General features: G+C 36.2%; 1 protein-coding gene across 6 annotated transcripts; it reads left to right on the top strand.

The window, feature by feature from the left end:
- Window positions 1-1,007: 1,007 nt before the first annotated feature.
- On the top strand, window positions 1,008-18,310 carry LOC129573611 (sodium/potassium-transporting ATPase subunit beta-1-interacting protein). 6 transcript variants are annotated; one of them, XM_055454375.1, is made up of 8 exons: window positions 1,008-1,437; window positions 4,254-5,840; window positions 10,687-10,824; window positions 12,288-12,368; window positions 12,460-12,657; window positions 12,782-12,842; window positions 17,015-17,353; window positions 17,430-18,310. In XM_055454375.1, exons 2-8 carry the CDS (start codon window positions 5,787-5,789, stop codon window positions 18,092-18,094), a joined length of 1,536 nt encoding a protein of 511 aa, XP_055310350.1. In that variant the 5' UTR covers window positions 1,008-1,437; window positions 4,254-5,786; the 3' UTR covers window positions 18,095-18,310. The 6 variants fall into 6 exon arrangements, with proteins under 6 accessions (XP_055310350.1, XP_055310352.1, XP_055310347.1 ...); XM_055454377.1 differs by lacking the exon at window positions 17,430-18,310 and adding an exon at window positions 14,603-14,657 and having other exon boundaries at window positions 17,015-17,167; XM_055454376.1 differs by having other exon boundaries at window positions 1,015-1,416.
- Window positions 18,311-18,469: the final 159 nt, after the last annotated feature.

The following is an 18,469-nucleotide window of genomic DNA, read 5'->3' as shown; positions in this document are numbered from 1 at the left end:
ATCAATTTTTAATTTTTTCATTCATCACACTCAGAGTCTCTCACACAGCAGGTTTATTTTTCGGTTTGTATTGGTTTAATATCGAGCAGCGCAATAGTGACTTCCTTGTTGCTAAGTTTTTCTTTTCAAATTTCCAATTTGCTTGTCTTGGAAACGACGAATTTACCACACTTCAATTCAATTGGATTCGGTCCAGAGAACTATTTAACAAACATACGAGGATCCATTTTTCTACCAACGTGAAAACACAAATAAAATTGTTCCAGTTGAAATGATTTGAGCAGAAGGATAAGCAATAATAAAAAAAATGTGACAAAAAACCAAAATATAACTCGAACAGATATAATAAAATGATATTTATTAATTTGACTCTCTTCATTTGGTATAAAATCGGATCCGGCACCGAATCATCGCATCGAATTCTCAGATCACACATTTACGAAACGCATCTATCAAGACCATTAGGTAAGTATGACTATTATTGACTCGGACAAAAAGCAAATGGGCAAATGTAGTGGTATTGGTGAACTACTTCACAAAAGCCAGCATTAAAATAACAATGGTTTCAACCGTTAATCCATCGTAAATTTGTCTACGGCATTTCCATATTTCTGGAACAATATTCGGTACTCGCAATTCAAAGCAACGCTGACAAAGAAATTGCTTCTGATTTATTCATCATGAATGGATGATTCAAGGAAAAAAGAATGATTAATCAGCGTTTAAAAGGTTTCTCATTTGGGAATGATTGTGTTTGATGGTACATTCTCCACTCACAAATACCTGAAAGTTAAAGAAGCCGTTGCGAGTTTGTTTTTGTTTTAACCGCTAGCGTTTGTATGTATGCGAATATCGTACGTGTTACTACATAAACTGTGTGCGGCTCAAAAGTGTATAAGCTATCGTTGTCGAACATACACATGTTCACATGTGTATGGTATAGACGTTGCGCGCGACCACATGCGTTCACTGTTCGTCGAGGGCAAATCACTTTACATGGATGTCTTTTGTTTGAGTGGTAGCCGCATGCTTGTTGTGTATGGTGTATTCTCAGCAGTTTGACTTTTTTCTTTCTCGTTATTCGTTTCATTTTTCCAACGTTTTGCTTCGATTGCGTGCTTTTTACTTGTCTGAACACAGCCGTAGCACGTACAATTCGTTCGACTATCTGTACATACAACAGCGTATATAACGTTTGCCTCATTGTGTATAGTACTATTTGTGGTCGAATCAACACGTTACGGCTTGCTACACGAAAATTACGAAACGTTTTTAAACAACCGAGCGACTGAACGCATTTGTTTCGACCGTACATGGCAAACCACACACATTCGCCAGATTTCTTTCACGTTTCCGAGCTCAGTTGATGTGAATTCTTTGTTGAGACAGGATTGTAAAAAAGTGTATGTCTGAGCAGTAAGTGAACTAGCAAACATTGTAAGTTAAATACTCTCTTCTGGATTTTGTATAGTTTTTTTCCCTTCTCTGCTGTGTGTTGTTGTCTCCTCTGCCGAACGAAGAAGAAGTGATCAAAGTGTACATCAACAACAGCAACTACACATTGTTGAGGGGTCAGTGCAGAATGTGTGTGACTTACTCACAACAAGTCGTTCTTAAGGACGCTGCACGTAAAAGTAGAAATAACGATCATTTCTTTGTGTGCGTCTTCTTCGATATTTTTCTCAGCTTTATCGCTTAATATAAAGAAGAAGAAAAGATGTGATTGAGTGTGTGTTGTTGCGTATGTGTTTTTAACGTTTTTTCTTTCTTGTAATTTGGTTTTTCGTGGCTTTTAAAACATTTACATAGCTCCGAATCAAATGAAAACAGAGAAATTTACAAACAAGTAATTTGTGTGAATTCATTTGCAGTGATTTTATTTTTGTTACTTGATTTCATCCGAGCTATTTGAGCGTAGTAGTCGGTGTTTTATGCCACAATAACCTTACACAATTTTCTTTTAATAGATTCAAGCGCCGAATTCTATTCGGAGTTGCAATAAATCAAAGATAGAAAAAAGTCATCTCGATTGAAATTGAACAACAACACTTACAGAATCCATGAAAAACCAATAAAAATTACCGAGCCGAGCCGAGTCGATCATACAACATGTTAATTTATTAGACAGTGCGGTTGTTTCATGGCGCGCGGTTTGTTCGTAAACAAATCGTCATATTGAAACGATCATACATTCGCAAGTGGGACCGATCATGTATTTGTCATTATAATCTATATCTTGGATAGGAAAATATGTGGACACTTTAGCATTGTTTTGCTAGTTTTCTGTTCTTGTTTTTTTTCTGTTGTCGATATGAATTTTTTCATCAAAATAAAAAAAAAGAATTCATTGTGAAGTTGTCAATTGAAATAAACGGAGGAAAATGAGCACAACAGCAAATTGCAACTTTTGGTTAGTTGGCTAGCCGCGCCAACGCTCACGCATTTTGTGGAATGAACCGCGCAATTTTCAACTTGAGACACTTTGCTCAATCGAACGAGTCGGTCAGTGTTGCAATTGTTGTTTGCGTCAACACCAAGAACCTGAGTTCAACTCTATATATATTAATTCGCACTAGTTGAACTCGCTTGATATGTTGTCATGTGGATCAAAATCCAACATGTTTATCGGGTGTAAGATTTTTGTTTTCGCAATGAATAAAAAGATTCAATACCGTATCTGGCTGACCATATTGTTGATTGGTCGTAATTTTTTCTGTGTGTACAAATTTTCTTAATGAATTATTAGTCACACAAGTAAGTGACTACCATCGAATAATCGACGCGAGTGAAGAGTAGGTTAAAGAGAATTTTTTTCTCGTTGTTGTTGTTGTTGTTTCAAAAACCGAGTCAAATGAATGCTTAGCAAATTGGTGAGCATAGCATAGAAAATATCAAAAGGATGATAGAATTGATGTAAGATTAAAACAAAGAATGCGCTAATGAAATTAATGACAGGAAGAGATTTCTCGTTGTTTCCGAATTCTCGTTTGTTTCACACACTTGCAGGCTTTGTTGGAATCAAAGGCCGGGACTTTTGTCGGATGATTCCATGTGGAACATATTAAAATAACATGCCATGCAAATGGGCTAACATTTCTGCGTACTTGTTTGCTGCTAATCCAAGAATATGAGACGAAGAAAATGGCAAACGAAACAAACGAAATTATAAGAACGTCGTTATTTTGCTATGTTAACATATATATAAAATATGCCGTTGTTGTGATTGTGTGCGCAGAAATCTGGTAATGCCAAGCCAAACAATAACAACCTTTAATGTGACCAATAACGCTGGCTCATTCATTTCCCTGTTTGCTAATATATAGAGATCCATTTAAAGTGTTTTGCACTCTTTCGAGTTTCTTCTCTCTTTCACTCTTTGGGCGCGCACACACTCACACATAAGGTGGCATAAAATCAAGACGTAAACGTATCACCGCGGCAAATAAAACTCCGACAAATTACACATACAACACGAAACAAGCCCAGGCAACGTGAAAATTCAAGTGACGGAAAATAGCAACGGCGGTAGCCAAACCATCCGGTCGAACTGTCTATATCTGCATTTGATTTTTCTTCATTGCACGAATATCCACCTTCCCATTCATTCAATCATTGGCATACTGAAACTGGCGGAAAAAATGCCTAAAATTGGCGAATACATGCAACCGTATTTTGATTCACTCGTTCGCTCGTCCGATACGCATTTGGTGTGTTTCATATAAGCTAAACTTCATAAAACACAATGCAATATACCATATCAACAGCTCTTGGCGGTACTCTTTTTTCAAATGAGTTTTCACCGGCTTTGAAATTGCGATACTCCAATTGTGGTGGTCGTCGTCGTCGTCGTTGTTGTTGTTGGTGCTAATTTGCTTTGCATTTCTATTCATAAAAATGTATTGTTTTGCTTTGAAAATTCATCGTTGAATGAATGGTCGGAAAGTCGCTTTGAGTCAATTTTTATCGGTTGTGTATTTCACCATCAGATACATGATACACCACAGTACCGCTCCGTGGTATCTTTTTTTTTTATTTCTCTGGTTGTTGAATTTTTTTCGCTGCAAAAACCCAACGTTTAACAAATAATGAGAGAGAAATAATCATGAATTCGCTAATTAATTTACCCGAAAAATAAAAGTGGCTCCAGAGAAAGCAGTGAATAGTTCCCGTTACCGATTTTGCCTGCCGCCTGATTCGTTCATCGCTGTTCACATTAAAACCTTACCTTTTCGTTTTTATTATTCCCGTTTCAGATTTCGGCTCGGAACGTGTACAAAAAGAGAGACATCGACATTTTGATTCAAGCGAATAATGAGAAAACGAGAGAAAATGTGCAAATCATCAACGGAGCCGGATTCCATTGACAACAACCAAAGAAAAATAAAAACAAAACAAAACGTAACGAAAATTTATTGAGATTACTCATCATGTGAATCGGAATGTTTTGAACGTGTTGATTTCGAACATTATTATCGACTGTACAGTTGCTGCTTCTGCTGCACTTGATAAATTTTCTTGTATTTTTGTTTCTATTTTGTTTTCTTGTTGACTGTCGAACAATTATTAGAAACTCGACGAACTTATGTGTGTGTGTGTGTGTTTTTTTTATTGTGCATTGTTTGATTTCGAAAATAATTGCATTGGCAATGTACAAGTACATAAATCTACAGATGCAATTCTAAATGTGCTAACGAAAACAGAAGAAGAAACAAACGAACAGTGATGCCATTGCCTCACCTCAGATAAATGTACAGAAATTATAATCCGGATAAAACAAAATTATACCAAAAAAAATTGCCGCAAAGTGATTCGCGCGATTAAACAAGTGAGATTTTCTTTAATGGAAGGATATATTATTGTTGGCATCGTGTGATTAATTACACAAGAGTCGTCGATATCAAGTGTTCATTCTCACACACCGAGAATTGTGATTGGAACGATTTTTAGGATTAAAATTTATTTTTAGTTTACCAAAGCGTCGTCGACTAAATCGATTTCTTGATTACATACTACTGCTCTTTGGAACCGTTCATCCGAAAGAAAGGAGAAGAAAATCTACGAATGAAAATCAAAATAGAGACAAAAGTAATTGTGCTGGAATAGATCGATCGAACGAACACACACATACACAGAAAATAGAAAGAAAGAGAGAAAATCGACGAAAAAACGTTAAAAACTCGAAATAATTTTATTTGAGCTAAACGGACGCATAAAGAATCCAAAGGTTAAGGGAAACAAAGGCATAGACATAAAGTAAAAGACCGATTCACTGTGGATGATTATTGTTGATTGCAAAGACTAACAAAGCATAGTAAAAACTCATACAAACAAACACACGGAGTCAGACAAAAAGGAATGTTTCATGACACAAAACAAGCAACGAACAACCATCGGCAGGAAAAAGAAATTCTATTCTGCTGTGCTATTGTGTGAACCGTCTGTAGGCATAGCCGATATTCTCTACTCTGGAATTTATTTGAAAATCAAATAGTGCGCGACAGTATTTATATGAGAAACGATACGAAAAAATTGTGTGAAAGTGAAATTGGTTGCATCATAATAATTGCATCATAATAATTGCATCGCGCGAATCAGTAAAGAGTCCTTCTGCTGCAAAAAAAGAAGAAGAAAAAGAAGAGTTAATCAATTCCAAAGATAGCATAAATGTGTATGTCATGCTGATCGATGAACACGAGTGATTTTGTATTGGTGATATCATACAATAGGATTGAAAACAAAAGCTAGGTGCTTCTTCCTAAGTGGTATCGTACTCGGAAAATGACACGATGGGATCTTGTACAACACGACACTACTTGTTGTCAATATGCATGCTGCAATTGGTAAGTTTTTGCATCAACTACTGTAGATATAAATTTATATACACATATATTTAAAGCGGTTTTCGCAAGTTTTGTGCATTGTATTCGTCGCACACCTGCTCCTTCAAAGCACACACACACATACACACACACACACACACACTGCAAGTCAGGCAATGAATACCCATTTTGTGCAGAGACTCAAAGTCGATATGTGCTCTCCCACTTAACCTGTGTGGCAGACGTTTTTATGCTTTAAGGTTGAAATATTATTATATTGAGAAATGTTATATATTCAATATCGGCTGTGGACGAAAATTCATTCGATACACTCAGCCAGCCTGGCAGAGAAAGTAGCAAGTGAGTTTGGAAAAACTTGGTACTCCCTATCTTTGTCTCTACTTCCGCACTTTTCTCATGAACACACTCAGCAATTTACATTTGAAACAAAACCAAAACACGAGACATAGTATAATCGAATCGTTGGAAAGCTGCATGAAATGTGTGAATAATTTTATTCGGTCATGCTGAAAGACGGACAATGGCGCTAAGACTTGGAGCGTCTGCTTTCTTCTTTTTAGTTTTCGTTTTTTTTCACTCTGTCATTTACTGACCGACAACATGAGTGAGTCTCCCTGGTTTTTTTTCGGTGAATTCATTTGTTACATTTCTCGTGGTGTCAATGCGAATGTCGAATGCGTCCGCCTTGAAGTTCATTTTCATTTTCATAAGTGGTGATGGTTGAGTAAGCAAAAGATCAACGACTATCTCGTCATGCGGATAATTTATAACTACTCAAATGCTGCGTTTGAAACGCACAAACGACTCACGATCTACAGTGTACATATACAATCCACATACATCCATACATACATAATAACATTTCTATGGCTCTATGGCTATTGTTTTTCAACTCTGATGTTATCATCAACACGATAATGCAAACACGTCGCAAACAAATCGAATTCGTTGCGAACACCCGACTCATCGTTGTCAGTACACACTAAAAGCCGTAGCAGCAAGCAGTAGCAGCAACAATTTAAAACATTTTTTTTTTATAGAAGCATTTAAAAAAACTATTTTTCCCATATTACAATGAAGCGGTGGTTTCATTTGGCATGTGTATTTGTTTGTGATCTTCCTTCGCTCTGCGTCACTGTTACTTTTCCACATCGTTCCTATTTTTTTTTCTTCTTCTTCTCTCTCTCCTATTGTCATTTTGATGAGCGCATAACGCGAAAGCATAACGAATAAAAAAAAGGCATTACAAAGCGCGCACTACATGTGTTTGTGTGAGGAATTCAAATGAAATGCGACAGCGATGAGTTGGAAAAAGTTCTCACGTACTTCGCTTTGCACTTGAAATTGTACATAATGCAGCGACCAAAGCGGAGATGAGAATTATTTTTTTTTATAAAAAAAAAAATTGTAAAACATTCACATTATTTCGATTGTTTGTTTAATTTTATTTCTTTTTTTTCGAAATGTTTTTTTCTACTGATCGTTGAATTGAAATCTAGACACATTCTTTATTCGTTTCGATTTCATAAGCTAAGATTTTTGTTTGGTTTTCTCACTCGACTCAAATTTATGCTGAAAATAATGATTAATTCCAAAAAAAAATCACATACGCTAGGACATTCTTTCTGTTTCTTGAGCATTCCATGTCTCTTTTTTTGCGCCAGACGATGGACTTTATTTGGGAAGTTTCATTTTGAATGCATATTGTTGAGTGAAAGGAAGGTGCAAGCTGTGTGTTTGCATTCATTCATGCATTGAAACTTAATTTGCCGTTATCGATTAATATATTTTGCTCGCTGAATGTTATGTGATAACCTTGAAATGCGACGTTATCTAGCGTGCGTGTGGACAGTATACGTCTCATTGAAGCAATCATGAGCATATAAACATAAAATTAAAGCCAGCAATGAATTGCGAACGGCGAAAGAGGTGAAGAGCATGGCGGTATCGAAGAAACAAGGGAAAACAACAACAACAAATTGCCATTTCATCAATGAAGCCTTCAATTCACTCGTCCAACCCTCGTTTCGATACACATTCAAATGAAGAGCTACACGTACACCTGTCGTTTCCATGACCAATTTACATTCACCGCGTTCACAATATATCATTCAAAGTATATTGAGACCTGTTCACACACACATACACACATACACACATGTATGAACAAATACAAACACTTTGATGGTATGGCAATCTCTTCGGTCTCACTCTAACCTGAGGACTTCGCGCTCGATATTACAATAAATATCGTTGGCTTTGCATTTTATTACGTTTGCTCAACAAAAGACGATCAAAAGGAATTTTCTTTGAGTTTTTCCCTTCTTTCATTTTTGATTCCGTACTTTCAATCGAAAAGCAAATGCTTTTAATATTTAAAGGCTTTGTGAATGCACTGCCCATTGAACGAAAAGAGGTAAAGCAATAGAGGAATCAAAATCATGGCTTAAAAACAATGATATTCATTCGCATGGACGAAAGAATTCCCAAACAGTAATCGAGTTGTTGTTCAGGAACGGAAAGAAAAGAAAAAAAGTAGTTCGAATAAAATTGTTCAGATATTGAATGAATCGATGTTTTTTTCTGTTCTGTTCACTCTTCTTAATCAACCAGTACCTTTCCAAACGATTCAAATACTTGGAGGAATGAAAACGAAATGAAATAGCCACCAAATGAATTTATATCGAAAATGTGAATGGGTCGAAGAAAGCTATCAAATCTACTGAGGTACTCGTTTTTAAACAGCGATATGCTTATCTAATCTTCAAGTTAACATTTAAATTTGTACTGCTGCATTTGCGTTAACTAAGTATGCGTTTCATTTTCGACAAAATCCATACAAGTGTGTGGCTTCAAATTTTGTCTAAAACAACAACTGATTGATCAAATGTAACAAAGTATTTCTTGTTGACTGAAGTTTTATTTATAAGTCGACAGCACATTAAGCCACTCAAATGGAATTCCGCTTCACTCATGACGTTGCATAATTTCATTGTTGAGTGATGTTGTTTGTTTACAGTAACGATGTTGGAGTTTGTGTCGCGAGCCAATTTATCAATAATAATTCGTCCGATGGAAAGAAGCATCAAATTTCATTTCGTTCAAAGAAAACAAATACGATCACATTTTCGGTTGAGAGATCGACATAGCATATGTTCTGGCCTGCATTTTATACACTTATACGATATGAGATCCATTCGTTATCCTCAAGACTAACTCCTTTTGCCACACATGCATTCCCTTCTCTAAAACGATTTTTCCGTCAACATCAGAACATGCGCCAGAACGTGACGAATAATTTTCACCAGATAAAATTGTGAAATTGACACAAAAAATTAATATATATATCTAAATTGTGACACAACAGTCGTTTTCAAAATTCGAATTAGTTTAAATTTCCACACACACAAAAACATATATAGTTCGACTCAACAAAAGTCTGGTTGTTTTGCTCGACGATTCTGAATTTGATGAGCTTGTGTTGAAGTTTAGAAGAAAACGAAAGCAAATCACCTAAAATACAAATAGTCAACAAAATTCACATATTCACTTTGCATGATTTATTGACTTTGATGCAAGCGTCTGTTGACTTGTTCCCATATCACAAAATCGGTCCCAATTCGTTTTGCGCAGTGATCTTTTGGTGCTCCCAGGAGACACTGAACGTATGAACAAAAATAAACATTGAAAGATTCAGGAAATTGTGACATGGTTGCTATTTTACCATTGGTGAGAAGCAAGCAAGTTGATACGATTTACGTAAGATTTAACACTAACGTCAACACGCGCATGTTCATTTTAAAAATGAAAATAAAAAAAACAAGAAAACACTTTATGTTGAAATTACATTCGCTTCCATAACACCGATTTTGTTTGCATTGGCATGTGTTTTAGATTGAATAAATCAAAATCTAATACACGAAAAAAAAATACAATTCGCATGCTGATAGTGTTTTTCATCTGCACTGCTACTCCTAGACACGATATCAATGCCATGGTAAATCGAATTGAACTCTAATAATTCATGCAATGGCTAGGAGAAACGCTACAAAATGCTTACAATTAAAATGAAAGAGAAGTCATGCGAAATGCCAGTATTTAGTACAAAAACTCACATTCACTTTCACAGCGAAGAATGCAGGAGTACAACGAAATAAGCAAGTGAACAGGGAAGAAAAACGCTATCGGTTTTTCTTGGTCGATTACAATATACACGGTTGAAATTACTATGTGTGTGTGTGTGTGTGTGGGTGTGAGTGCACAATGAAAGCGATGAGTTTAAATTCGGAGCTCGAATGCATATGGCGATAAATTCACTGATAGTTTTCGTTTTAATACAGAATTTACCGAATAATAGCCCAAAAATGTTCGCATCACGAAACCCAAGTCGAATTCAATTAAATCAAATTGGATTCATGAGGATGCAATATCCTTGACGCTTTTCAATATTATTCAATTCACACGGATGTTCTTCGTCGTTTCATTCCACGAAACATAGTACGATATGTGCTGCACACCAGAACTCGTTCACAATGAACAACAGAGAGAGAAAAAACTATTGATACGTAAAAACAATAGTCGTGCATTGACTGTATTTTGATCGTAGTTCAATAAACTTGTGCATGTAAAAAATCTATGCAAAAGACTCGCTGCACAAGATCACACTCACTCACACAATTCGAATACATACATGCAACAACAACAACAACAACAAAAATATTAAAAAAAAACAAACAAACAACAATAAACAAGTCAATTAATAATAATAATTGGCTTTGCCAACTTTATCAACGAATTTAATGGTTTTCCTTTTCTTCATCTTTATTTTTCCTCTTTCTTTCATTAGCTTGCGATAATCGAGCGGCAAATATTCGACTTTCTTGGGTACATGTGGGCACCGATACTCGCTAACTTTTTCCAAATAATTTTCGTGATTTTCGGATTTTTCGGCGGTTATCAATTTAGCGCAAAATATCTCATAACGGTAAGTAGATGACGGTATTTGTTCTCATATTCAACGCTCGTTTTTTCTTTCGTTTATATGCTCGACGAAGCGCAAAACCTTTTTTCATACCTTACTTTGACGTTATGCAGTGGTAATAGTTGTTGGCAGAAAAAAAATCCATGTGCTATGTATTGTGCAAATCGATCGAAAGGTCAGCAATCGCGCATTTGGTTTGTTTAAAGAAAAAAACTTTGTATTATACTTCATTTTTTTCTCTCTCTAACGATATTGCAATCGAAACGTCCAGATTAGCAAAGTGTAAAATGGTATTCAACTGCCAAATTGAATTCATATTGTTCCACTTTTTTTCCGGCATATGATTGTTTGCTGATGGTATGGACGACATGGGATTGCGCTGCAAAGTAGTAGTTATGACTCAACAAAATGCAAAAGTGAATAGACGGAATCAGTTGCACACTCAAGAAACAAAAAAATCTAGTTTATCACCCACTTTCATTGGATGGTTGTAGACTGTTTTTTTTTTCATTTCACGTTTCCTGTGGTATTTCTTTTATTTGCATTCCGAGTTCCGAATGAATTATGTCATCCAACTTCATAAATCAATCAATCGGTGTATTTATCATGCGAAATTCACCAACATCGACATAAAATAAACATGATCGAAAAAACTTTTCAAATCGTCGGTTTTTCTCTAGTATTTGAAAATACAGAGAATGTCGAGTCACATGCTAGTTTAATATTAGCTCTATCATGTGCATTATTTACATTATCTAACAGTAAATTAAATTTACTGTGATAATAATCCGGCGTCAAAATCTTATTAACGCTAGTACAGAATTTTCGAACCACAATTGGAGCATAGATTCCAATGTGGGAGCCGGCAATTTCGTTTAGGCATTCGACACTCGGTCGTTGTCGTCGTCGTCGTCGTCAGCAAGACAAAGACGTATATGTATGCGTGCTGTTTAAATGAAAAATGATACTCGGAAATTAAACACCTAACTCTGGTTGGTTCGCCAGTTCGTCAATCATTTTATTTTCGTTGCCCCCTTATCTTATCATCGTCGACTTTCTTTCGTCGCTCTCTTTATTGCTTCGAAATGGAATTGGTTTTTGGTGCGCTATGCATTATTACTAGTTCACAAATTTGGTGTAAAGTGCTAAACGGTAATTTTATGACTAATGTTCTTTGTATTTGTTATACATTGTGATCGCAATGCGTCGTAGATAATTTGCCACTTGTATTATGTGAAAGGCGAGAACTTGAATCACGAAATTAGAGAAGAGCCAACCAATTGCTGCAACCTCAACCAAGTGCGTTCGTCTACGACGTCGATTTGTTGATTAGTTGATGGAATTTCGCAACGCAAGCTTAGCAAACACTCTTAATAAACCACTTTTGTTCTATAGCATGCAGTAGTCTCGACGTCATCAACAAATCTTTTCACAATTTTCTTTTCTCTATTCATCACTCAATACAGTACACAATATGGACTCTACTTTGGGTTGGGTGGAACATTTTTCTTATCTGTTTCTATTTGAATGTTGGCGTTCTCAATCGAGTAAGTAGTACGGAGTGGCTGCCAAATGGTATGTACGCTGTGAGCAAAAGTCTATAATTACTTCTTTTTTTTGTTGGTTGTACGATTTCAGGATAGCGATATACTAAATTTAGGCACTGGATCAATATCATGGTTTGAAGTGAACGGCTACGGATGTGTGCCAACGTTTCCAACAAATATCACATCGGAGGATCCATATCGTTTGGTCAGGCCAGAGTATGTCGAAGGATGTTTGCTCGAATATCAAACTATTGAAGTCATACATTCGAGTGTTCAATTATTTTTTGCGGTAATATTTCCTATTTCCGTGCATACTTAGCGGGATAGAAATTGGATACGATGATTTAGCATCATCGTTTATGTAAATTACATTCAGTTAAATCAACAACAGTAAATTTTGAATAAATTTGCAGATTCTCGGACTTATCGGAGCAATGTGTTTAGCTCAAGTTTTTTTCGATGATGACGATCGATGTGAGTAGAACCATGCGCACTATATTTTCCATTCAATTCGTAGTAATATAGTTTTCCATTAGTAGTCTCGAGGGTTTCATTATCCCGCATGTGTTTTAACCAAATCTATTTTCATATCAACAGTTTGTGTTTGAAGGCATAAGTTTGCAAATGAAAAAAAATTGATACGGAACCGAAAACAAAAAATTTATGCCAACGAATACCAACTGACGCGTAATTTTTTTTTCATAGGTAGAATGTCATTCCATTGAATCTAAAACCAGTAGATGAATTTTTTCATTAACATACATAGCTACACATAAAAACAAATACACACTCATTCTCACACTGATACATGTTATTTTCTATCCTCAACGGACTAAATTGTTCCCTTATCATAGCATTCATAGTATTTATCGGTCATAAAATTTAGGAACTACTTTTTTTTCTTCAAACCAAAGAATTTTGATTTTTTCCACCGTTCTTTTTTCTAATGTGAACTTCTTGGGCTGTACTCCGAAGTTGGAACGGCCAATCAAGTATACACATAATATACAGTTCACACATACATTCGCTCTTCATCAAATCGAATCAATTTCAAATACATTCAAATTAACGATGGAATGCAGTTTTCAACATGATGAATAATTAATGTTTTAATTGATCGGCAATTTTATTAAATTTTATTGATCGGCTTCACAAGAGAAATATGCTGCTGTACCCAAGAAACAATTGTTGACGCAAATACATCCATTACCAAGCGTATGTAAACGGTCGAATAGGGCCCGCATTTGTGTGTAGTTTCAGTCATTTTTAACGTCACAATGGAAGTAGAAAAAAACGGTAAAAACAAATCAATTAGAAATAGCTAATGAATAGTTTGAAGATTTCAAGTGACATTTACAATTGAAAATGTTGCACAACGGTTCTGATTTCTCAATTGATTCAAAGATGAAAACGATCAAATCTGTTGTACATATATAATTCTCAGTCAGTCAGTCAGTTTTCACACACATTATTACCGTCACAAATGGATGTGATTCGAGTGTAGCGTACAGTTGGATGATACCCGAATTTCATCCGATTCGGACGGGATTGTATGTGAATTAATGGTCAAATGCACCACTGAAGTGGGCAAAAGCATTACTTAATTTAACGGTAAAAAGCATTACATAAATGTTACTTGGGTAAACAAACAGGCAAAATTTGCGTGTAAACACAAAGATTGCTAGACATCGTTATATCGTAGAGTTTGTGCTTTTGAAATTTGGGTGTATTCCGCATCCAACTCAACCGAAAACTAACGTTTAAGACAATAATAATAAATAATATAAATTCCATTTAACTAATCTCTGGCTAACATCACGTTCATTCATTAATGTTTCACCATTCGAATAGAATATACAAACAAAAGCCACAAAACTCATCATTTTCGCATACATATATGCATGCATATTAAAAGCCATTGTTTATGTTCACACTCGAACTTATTGGTTAGGAAATTAAAACACAAATTGAAGATGGATGGGCTGATGAAAGGTTTTCATTTGAAAATTGCATCACATCAACAATAAACAGAAAAAAAAACACAAATCATATAGACATACAGACATATATCACAAACTAAAACATACATACATTCGACATCCTCCTTATGCCTATATCTCGTCCTCCCTCAGTGTCTCTCTGAATTTGAATTCTTTTCTTCCATGTGATTTTTGTTTTGTTTTTTTTTTCTCTCTCTCTTTTCTATCTTACTTCGGGATTCGCCTTTTTTGCAGTCGATTTTATGGGTGGCGACGCCAAATGTGTGCAGCATAAAATCGTTCTTCCGATGTACGTGAGCTATACAAGCATACCGACATCAACAGCTAATACAACAATGAAATCAACTAAATTACTAACGAACCCATATTTAGATGTAACTACCACTTCCACAAGCGCTGCTACATGTAACCTAGACAAATTAATTAACGACCATAATAACCAATCGTCAACTAATAACCGCAATTTGATTAACACGACAACAAACACAAATCCAAATACGAGTATCAATACAACTATCAAGACTGGTGACAATAGCAAGTCAATGGGTGAGAAAAACGCGATGACCAATTTCTATTCAATGTCGTTCAATCCGTATCTAAACGGTACACACATTGATGAATCCAGCGGTGGCGGTGGCGGCGATGATCCCAACTTTACCAAAAGAATCATGACAAACCCGATGCGGTCGCACAATAGAGATCACGTTTACAAGCGTAATAATGGCATTGTTTGTCGCAACTCAGGCAAACCGTGTGCCGTTGGCAATGGCGGCGATGGCGGAAGCTACATGCCGCGTTCAATACGATACTCCGATTCGGACGATACACGCTCTTCATCAATCGATTACAATTTCAATTATGTCAAATTTCGATCGCCGCTTAATGCGGGCTCCAAAGTGGCACAGCCACAGTATCGAGATTCCAGTACAACTTCAACACTGGCCACCGAATGTAATACGTTTGTTCGCTCATCACCACCTTCTTCTTCGTTCTTCTTCGACGACTATGAGCGGAAAAAATCGATAGTATTGCCCAAAGTACATAACCACCCGAATTGTCAGTGTGGCATTCAGAATTGTTGCCCATTTGCGGTTGCACGCTTCGCTGCCGAAAATGTGGCACATCAACCGTACGGTATTTATGCTAGCGGCATGAATGATCGCAAATGTGGTGCACCTCGTTATTCATATCGGCGACATGATTTAAACACCAACGTTTTCATGAACTATGACCAAAATAGAATCAATGAGTCGCCACCCAAGTACGATCACATCGATGACTTCCTCATGAAGCGAACATTTTCACATGATCGTTTGTTTAGTCAACGGCATAACGGCGTATCAGCCGCTCGATGTCGCACGAGGCCAAAGTCTTACTGTAGCAATGCCAATCATTGCCCAACACAATTGTAGACAGACCATTTTTATAGACCCCATCAAATCAATCTTGCATCATTTTTGAAATCGTTTTTTTGTTTTTGTCTTCTGTTTGAATGGAGATAACGACTTTGTTCTACATACTCTTATTTCGACAAGATGTGTCGATTTTTCGGTCGTTGATTTTATTTGATACTTGTTGAACACTCTACACATACTATGTAATATAAACGTGTCGTAATGTTGACGTTAGTTTTTTATTTCTTATGAAAAAGCAATGCGTTTTCGTGTCGTCTCTTTTCATCAAATTGGAAGTGTTGCGCCTTTATGTAGCTGAAAAAGACAATGTTTATAGAATGTTTTGGCCATGCTGACGGGGAAAAAAGAACAAATAGATGATAATAATCGAATTTATATTTGTCATTATCTGTAGTAGACTGTGAACGCGCTCGATTGATTGAAAGGTTATACCTGATAAAGTTCAAGAGCTTTTCTCAGTTTCCGCAATTGAAATATTTGACTCAATTTCTACAACGGCCTCGTGTCTACAATTAGACCAATTTCTGTTACGGAACTATTTTCCGATCTTATTTTATACTAGATCTCCGCCAAAGAAAAAAAAACACTCAACACTATTCACTGATGAATTTTTTTGTTTCTTACTTATTTAAGGGGGGAAAAACCCTCGGAGTCATTTAAAATGAAAATGAGAATGATTTTGTTAACTCTGATGCGAAATAGACTCGTTATAATTATGAAATAATTTGTTCCATATATGTTTTTGTTGCATCCTGTTGCCTAAATAATTAGCTAATTAATAAATATTTTATACTGTGAATTATACTGAAAAAAGAACTTTTTACTTAAATCTTCGAACAAGTGATTATTAACGACGATAGAAATTCGCTTGCATGTCTTTTTTGTGTTTGGCTAACTAACAACAACGCTTCAACATTCCGGGGAGAAGGATTGAAAAGAAAAAAAATGGCAAAAGGCGAAATGTAATTCGAAATCGATCAAATCATATTATCAATGGTTGTGGTTTTTTTTTGTTAACTAACTCGAATTTTCGGTTTAAAAAATGGGCATTTTCTTGTATCTGATTGAATCAGATTTGGTATGTACTGGTAAATTATTTCATAAAGAAACATTTATTAATTGTGTATTTGTTGCTTTAGTTTGAATTTTGGTTTGTCTGTAGTCTGTTTTCCATGTGGAACTGTTTATCAATTGATTGTAATATCAAATGTTGTTTTTGTTTCTCTCCCAGCAACGAGAAATAATACGAAGTCAAAGAAAAAACGACAGTCGTTATATTCGATTGAGTTTAGTCCACCAGTCAATACAATCCTTGACTATGAGCATGAGTCAAATCGAAATGCGTCGTCTGAAGTCAGCCCGAAGCCAATGACGCCACGCCGTGTCAAGCGTCGCTCGGTGATGACGCGCGGAACAAATAGCCGCCAAAGTACAAACAGTCGTCGCAGCCATAGCTCCAACCGGAATAGCATGCGCTCGTCGCGACGAACGAAACATTTCCAACAAAATCCAGTGACAAAACTAATGGACTACCAGCATGGCCACTCTGATATATCAACGCCTATTGAAGGTGAGTAAAACTTATCCGATGCTGACAAAAAATAAACTTCATCATCAACAAGACTAACTGTATGCTATTTTCTTAGGCTCATCATATCATCAAATGCATCAACTGAGTCGGCCATCGAAATCGAATGCAACGTTCCAGCCGCACACAGACTCACAATTGACCAAATCGAATTTAAAGTATTTAAACACGGACACATTAACAGCAAATGTAAACAAATCATTTCGAAAATCTCAAACATTTACGCCAAATATAGTTCCCGATCCAATTTACTATAACATGAGTCAATCGACGACATTCTTCGAACCGTCTTGGAATTCATTATCATCGACCAATCTCACAGTGCACGGTGGTGGCGGTGGTGGTCAGAGTGAACCTCAAGGCCATTACAATCCCACATATCAACATTCAACACCAAATTTAGCCACAAACAATCCCGAAATGGTGGATGAAGTGTACAATAATCGGCCACCATCAGTGCGGTCAAGCTATTCAAATTTCCATGGTGCTCGAGCGCACAGCACCAATATCGCCACCACGGACAATGAAAACGTATTCGTAGGCCTGAATTCAATGACTTCAAATGATATGCAACCCAGATCACAGCCAATGCCAATTCCGCAATTACCATCAAGGCAATCTGCATCCAGAGAGAGCATACGATCGATTGCCTTCCTGAACAATGGCCCACCAGCCTACAATTTGAATTATCATACACCGCCAGACAGTGAAACAACTATGTGAAAGGAAGACGGAGAGAGAGGGAGAAAGAGAACTAAAATTTAGTTCACTACCGTGAATATGAAACGATGATACGATTACTATGATTACTTAGATGTTTAAAATTTATTCAGAAAGAAATACTATATATTTTGCCTAGTTTTTAAATGTAGAACACGAATCGATACTAAGTGCTTTTGTAATGTATGAGACGAAATAAATTTGAAATAAAGAAACAAATGGAGTCTTATTGTAACATTCACTCGTTGTAATTGTACTGGACCCGGAACTGGTAATTAGTTATCTCGTTTGCGGTAGCGTATCATTATCTCTTTTTTCTGCATTTCTAAGCGTTGCATTAATAACTCACCGTACCCAAATTTCTTGCTTAGTTTCCCT

Source organism: Sitodiplosis mosellana, unplaced genomic scaffold (genome assembly GCF_009176505.1).
Source record: "Sitodiplosis mosellana isolate CC-2019 unplaced genomic scaffold, AAFC_SMos_1.0 Smas_scaffold_6102, whole genome shotgun sequence".
Classification (NCBI taxonomy): domain Eukaryota; kingdom Metazoa; phylum Arthropoda; class Insecta; order Diptera; family Cecidomyiidae; genus Sitodiplosis; species Sitodiplosis mosellana.
This window is presented reverse-complemented; position numbering and strand designations above follow the sequence as displayed.